The following is a 6569-nucleotide window of genomic DNA, read 5'->3' on the forward strand; positions in this document are numbered from 1 at the left end:
GAAATTCACAATTAGAGCCAATTTAACATCATTTAACTATATTCTAGCAGTGAAACATAATCAGTTGGGGCATAAACAATCGCCAAATTACATAAATCTAGCCTATTATCAGAGCTCATGGGTCCCAAGGCAACGCTCACACAAGAGGGGCAGAACCTAAGTCTAAGAGGATAGTGAAAGTGCAGGAACAAAGTCTTAAAACTGAGGGGATAAAGGAGAGGGGTAAAGGGTGATAAGGAGACGGTAATTAATAACACACAGAGTTAATAACTTCATACAAAGGGGGTCAGGGGTTGGAAATCCATTGCAAGGAGCCCATGTACTTAGGCATGGATCAGCTTTGGGCATGCATAACAATATAAGGTGCTGACATGCCTATAAACCAATCAGAACACACAACATCTAGAGGAGACATGGAGGTTATGATCCCAGGGGGATCAGGTTTGGGTCATGCACAACAATGTACAATGCTGTCATGCCCCAAACCAACCACAGATACTAAACACCTTGGGGATGGGGATTTAGGATTCACAAGTCATAATAAGTAATGGACAGAAGCATTAATTCAGAACAGGAAGGGGCAGATTACAACATGTTTAATAATGGAACTTGGTTAAATACAAACATGAGACAAACAAGGATGGAAGAGATAGTAAAAAAATATGTTTTTGTTGGTGCAGAAGCTTGATTAGAACATACTAGTAAGATGCAAATGCAGAGAAAAATAAGCAAGCTTCCCACAGCCTAGCCTTGGCTTTCAGTCGGCTAGGTAAGGCAGCAATATAAGTAGCAACAGAGAAAAGAGAAAGATTTTAGTGGAGTGTGTGTTTGAACTCAAGTGTTTTATGCCTTGTGTTCATGTGTTTGAAAGAAGAGAAGGTGGGTATTTATAGTTTTGAAAGCATGTAAGAAATAAGGCCATAAATGCACATATGGAAGTAATCAGCAATCAGAATCAATCAACCAAGTGATTCCCCTTTAATTGAGGAATCACTTTTTTAACGGGACTAACAAGTTTAAAAGAAGGAGGAAAATCAGTTTGTAGGCCGACTGGTTATTACCATAAAAGGAAGTAGTAAAATATTGAGTACACAATAGAGTCCAAGTACAGAGATACACTTGTTTTGGGGAAAAGATTCAGCAAGACAATAAGTAAGGAAATGGATCAATCACTTTAATAGGCGAGTAAAATTAGAGTTAACAAAAAGAGAAGTCTTGAAATCAGTCCCAAAATTGAGAATCAATCAAAGAAGGGGCCTCTGCATATAAATAGAGTGCACAAATGATGGACATGTGAGGCCAAACTATTGGCAAAAGAAACAATATGCAATAGTAGCACAAAGTTAGTAGACAACAAACATTCGAAGCATGATAGCCACGTAGGTCAAGTTTCATTGAATCAGTAGTATAGAGAAAAGAAAAAAAAGGATAAAGTATCAGAAGCATGCAAAGGGTCAAGTGCGAAAACCCTTCTGAAAAGCATAGTCGAGTTTCAAAGATAGTAAGAACCCAGAATCAAAGGAATCACATAAAGAAAAGAGATGCTGAAACAAAGGAACTTCAAATCAAGTCAGGTATCCAACGAGCAATTTCAAACCCAAAGACATAGGTTTTCCCTTAATAACATTCAAGCTTAGAAGATGATACACAAATAAATCGCACAAACAGTTTCAGAAACTTGAATGGACCCCAAAAGAAATTAGGGTTTTCAACATCGATTGAGTTTAAAGATGATGAACAAATAAATTGGACAATATTTAGCAAATAGTCTCATAAACTCGAGCGAATCTAAAGAAATTAGGGTTTTTATCACCAATCAAGTCTAGAGATGATTAAATCAAACAAACACTTAACAAATAGTCTTAAAACCCCCAAAAGAAATTAGGGTTTTATCATGCTAAACTCAGAAAAGATTTTGAAAAGAAGAACTTGAAGGAAAACCCTAATCGGAAAAAGATGAAGAGTCTTTTTTTCTGAAAGCAAAATTAAAGAAGCTTCGAGAAGACGTTTAAAAACTCATAACAAGCATAGATCTAAAGTGAACCTGAAAGAAGTCGAGAAGCTCTTAGAGATTATGGTTTCAGAAGAACCCTAAGTGACGAAAAAGACCTTGAAAGCCATCGATCTAAACAGGAGAGTCAAGGGTCTGACTCGAATGGCCATGGCTGGCAAGAGAAAGGTCAGAGACGATCGGAGAACAGTCATCGAGCAAAGACTGGACCAAGCCCCTTCAGAATTTGGTCATGAGACCACAGAAAACGAACATAGTATTGATTGATTAATTTGAGACAATGTTCCTTTACAAAGGAGGAAAATTCAAAAATTTTATTTTCCCATCCATTTTCCATTCACTCTCTTTTTGAACTAAAAACCTAATAGGAATAACCTCATAAATTGCAATCACATTCTATCCGGTAAATTAAGTTGGATATTTTCTGTTGTTGTATGCGCTGATCTCAATGGCAGGCCCAGGATTTTATCCAAGGGTGTTCAATCGTAGAAGTATAACTAATATAAGCGGCATAAGGCACGAGGAGCAAGTTTTTTTTTTTGGCCTTTATTGCTTGCAAAGTGATCTCGTAATAAAGTCCTCTTAAAGTCAGTTTTATATTTTAAATAAATTCTTGCTAATTTTAATTTAAAAAATCTAACTTTAGCTAATTTATTAAACTTTAACCAAAAAATAATAATTTCTTGACCAGTTTCAGAATTTATTAACTCTATAAAATTTGATTTATTATAAAATCTTTTTAGCATTTATAAGTAGCACGTTATTATTTGCAAAAGAAGACAATAGGAAAAGAGTTACAAATTAAACTAAATTAATACCAATAATCAAAGAAAGAGAGCTTGTACATGCACAAAAAAATATAAAACAACGAAAAAATTCCAACAGAAACTAAATTAAATTAAACTAACAAATGACAAATTGTTTCAAACAATTATACTTTCAAGTCTTTGTAAATTTTATGAAAGAGAGAACTAAAATTACAAATAAACTATAAAGTAAAATAAAGAAAACTGCAAAATATATACAAGAAAAATAATTTAATTTGATTACAAAGACAGTTATATCAGGCTATGCTGCTATTTTTATCGCTTTTTCTTTTCTTTTCTGATTCTTGTGCAATTTATACAAACAAAAAAATAAAGCAGGCACAAAAATAATTTTAGTATACATAGTATTATTTTTTATAACTGAATTCGCTTAACACCGCGTGGGTCCGCCCTTGGCTGATCTTCTTCAAATTCTAATTATCATTTTTGTTTTTCTATTGTGCGAACTTCTTTTACTATTAGTGTTTCCATGTATAAATGATTGCCTCCAGCTGAACAAACTGTTAATTGGTGGTAGACCCTCTCATCTGCTCTCCTCAAATGCCATCTTCTCGCTCAATACTCTTTTGTTAAATCATTGTTTATTGAGTGTGTATGAAACATATGAACGGACTACAATGTTGAAATCACTGACATAATTCTCATTAACTAACTATAGCTTGTATAAAATGAAAAGCATGTCACCAGGAAGAGGACTTAAGTCATCACATGAAGACTACACATATGAACTATTCTTTTGATTGGCTAACGAACCTTGACCCACTCAAATTTCTTAGCTGGACAGGAGTGAGTTATGGAACAGTACATAAAATTTGAGAGCTTTTGTTCGATAAAAATCAACATATTTTATACTAAAAGTAGGACTCCTGCCTTCAAAAGAAAAGTTGAATTACGATAATATCCTTTAAAATCTGAAATACTATTTTGTCCTTGAGAAAAGAAAGTGATCTTTCACAAATAATTACTCTTTATTATTACATTAAAATTGCTAAAGATGGATAATTGTTCATCTACCTATAAATAATGCAGCAAGTAATGAAATTTTCTCAATTATTACTCCTTTTTGTATTTCATCTTTGTTTCTTCTTCCAAGGTAGTTGCAGTTTTGCAGAGTTTGTTTCAATTCTTTTATCTATAAAAGTGCATAACAACTTGTCTGATCATTGAAGCACACTATACTATTGTTTTTGCTATGTCAAAATTTATTTCCACCTAAAATCCATTGTGGCGTATCCTTGAAAAATATGCACTTCACATTTTCAGAAGTAAGTATTTGCTAAATTATTATACTTTGCCTAGATGACCTGATCATTTGAAGATTATGATAGGTTATATACGTATCCTTGTTATGTTTTGATGATCTAACAAACTTATTGTTAAGAACCAGATTAAGGAACCTGATACACATCCTTAAGAACTTAAAGATCAACAAGTCTCCAGTTGGAGACACAGTTCAACTCTTCAGAGTCAAATGAATAACAGAGGGAACAAATAGCTACCATTTCCCTAGGAAACTACACAAGTCAACTGCCCCAGCTGTAAAGTTGCTGCATGCACAAGCTACAGTATAGAAATAGTGCAGCAGTCAACTTTATAGGGAGTGCCTTTTACCTAATTTGCTTACATCTTTCAAGTGATGTCACAAATATATTATTAATATCAAGCAAAAGGTAAAACAAGTCACTTGAACACTTAGAGAATTTACTAAGCACTCTCACTGTGATTGATCATCAAGAAAACGATTCTCAAGTGCATCAAGAACAAAGAACAACACTGCTACGAACCAGTTCCACATATCAAGTTATTGTATGTCCTTAGTTGAGTTATAACTTTGTAATAATTCTTTACTTGTAATTCCTACTTAGCTTAGTTAGAAGCATTGCGTAGGAAACCCTTTGTAAATCATAAACCCTTATGTTTGTGTCTTGGCTAGAGTTAGTCGAGTTGTAAAGTCTTTGTAATAGAGTTATTACAAAGTGGCTTGTAATAGAGTGTTACAAGTTAGTGAGGATTAAAAGGTCAATTCTTAGGTAACATAGGTTGTAATCTAAAGTTGCTCAGCAGTGAAGTTGAAATCCTACAATGATAGGTTGTGATTTTTAATTCCGTTAAGCTGGGAATTTTTCACATCTTGTCATTTAATTACTGCAGTGTGCATGGTTTCTGTGGGAACTAATAGAGAACCTGATTCTCTATATAGTTTTATGGACACTTAAATTCTATCAATTGATATCAGAGCTGGTTCTTTCTATCAAGCTAACACCTAGAAAGAATCCTCATGGATGCTCCTCCAAACTTTGAAGAAGGTCAATCTACCTACAGGCCCCAAGGTTCAATGGCCAATATTATGAATGGTGGAAGACTAGGATGCACGACTTCATCATGGCTGAAGATTCCGAGCTTTAGGATGTATCCTTCATTCCTATTAAGATTGTTGTGACCCAGCTGTAGCTGTAGCCATTCCCAAAATGAGGAAGGAATTCAATGACGTTGATCGAAAGGATATAAAATGAATTTTCGTGCAAAGAAAATTCTTATTTATGGCATTGGTCCTGATAAATATAACAGGATATCGACATGACAATAAGTAAAAGAAATTTGGGAAGCTCTTCAGATAGCTCACGAAGGAATAACACAGGTCAAACAATCAAAGATTGACATGCTTACAACTGAATACGAGCTTTTCAGGATAAAAGATGATGAATTCATCCAAGATATACACACTCATTTCACCTCTATCATCAATGAGCTTCACTCTCTTGGAGAAATCATTCCAAGAAACAAACTTGTCATGAAAATACTCAGTGTCCTGCCCAGCTCCTGGGAAAGCTAAGTGAACGCTATCACAGAGGTGAAGGACTTGCATGAGCTAACCATTGATGAGCTTGTCGGTAATCTGAAAATATATAAAATGAAGAAGAAGAAGGATAATGAAAGAAGAGAGCCCAAAAGGGAGAAGAACTTGGTACTTAAGACATACAACAATGATTCAAGTGGTGAGGATGGTGATATGGTTTACTTGACAAGAAGATTCCAGAAAATGGTTCGCAGGAATGGAAGCACTCCAAAAAGGGGTAGTTCTAGCAACCTAAAAAATTATAACCTCTGTCATAAATGTGGCAAGCCAGGATATTTCATCAAGGAATGCCCTCTCCTAAAGCAAGATCAATACAAAAAAAACTTTGACAAAGCAGCCAAGAGGAACCCGGTTCCTGATAAATGCTTCAAGAGAAAGAATGCTGATGACAATGTTATAAAGCAAGCTCTTGCTGTATGGGGAGACTCCTCCAGCGAATCTGAAGAAGAAAATGATCATGCTGATAGTTCAATGATGGCAGTAGAAAGTGAAGCAACTGAATATGACTTAACCTTTGCCTTGATGGATTAATCTGATGATGATGAAGATGACGATAATGATGAGGTAAATTTTCTGGATGTTCAGAGAAATCTGAAATCTTATTCTCCTAAAAAACTCATGTCTTTGGCAAATGTGTTAATTGATGCTTATCACAGTCTTATAAATGATAAAGATGCTTTGATTGTGGAATTAGGAGAAGCAGAACAGTCTAGAGATGACCTAGTAGTCGTTGTGGTTGATTTAAAAGAGACAATTAAGAACCTGAAGAAAGAGAAGGATGCCTTAGATGAAACGATTGCAAATATAGAACATGAAAGAGATGATCTAATGGTTGTTGTGGTAGACCTAAAAGAGACCATTGAGTGTGTAAGAA

The 6569-nt window shown here is 34.7% G+C and overlaps 1 protein-coding gene across 1 annotated transcript; it reads left to right on the forward strand.

Annotated features, from left to right (window-relative positions):
- Positions 1–5749: 5749 nt before the first annotated feature.
- LOC138890256 (uncharacterized) lies at positions 5750–6226 on the forward strand. The gene has a single exon (XM_070173627.1). It carries the CDS (start codon positions 5750–5752, stop codon positions 6224–6226), a length of 477 nt encoding a protein of 158 aa, XP_070029728.1.
- Positions 6227–6569: the final 343 nt, after the last annotated feature.

Source organism: Nicotiana sylvestris, chromosome 4, assembly GCF_000393655.2.
Source record: "Nicotiana sylvestris chromosome 4, ASM39365v2, whole genome shotgun sequence".
NCBI classification, from domain to species: domain Eukaryota; kingdom Viridiplantae; phylum Streptophyta; class Magnoliopsida; order Solanales; family Solanaceae; genus Nicotiana; species Nicotiana sylvestris.

Bases quoted from the DNA above. Each gene is read 5' to 3' on its own strand.
- LOC138890256 (XM_070173627.1), top strand. From the start codon at position 5,750: ATGAAGAAGAAGAAGGATAATGAAAGAAGAGAGCCCAAAAGGGAGAAG.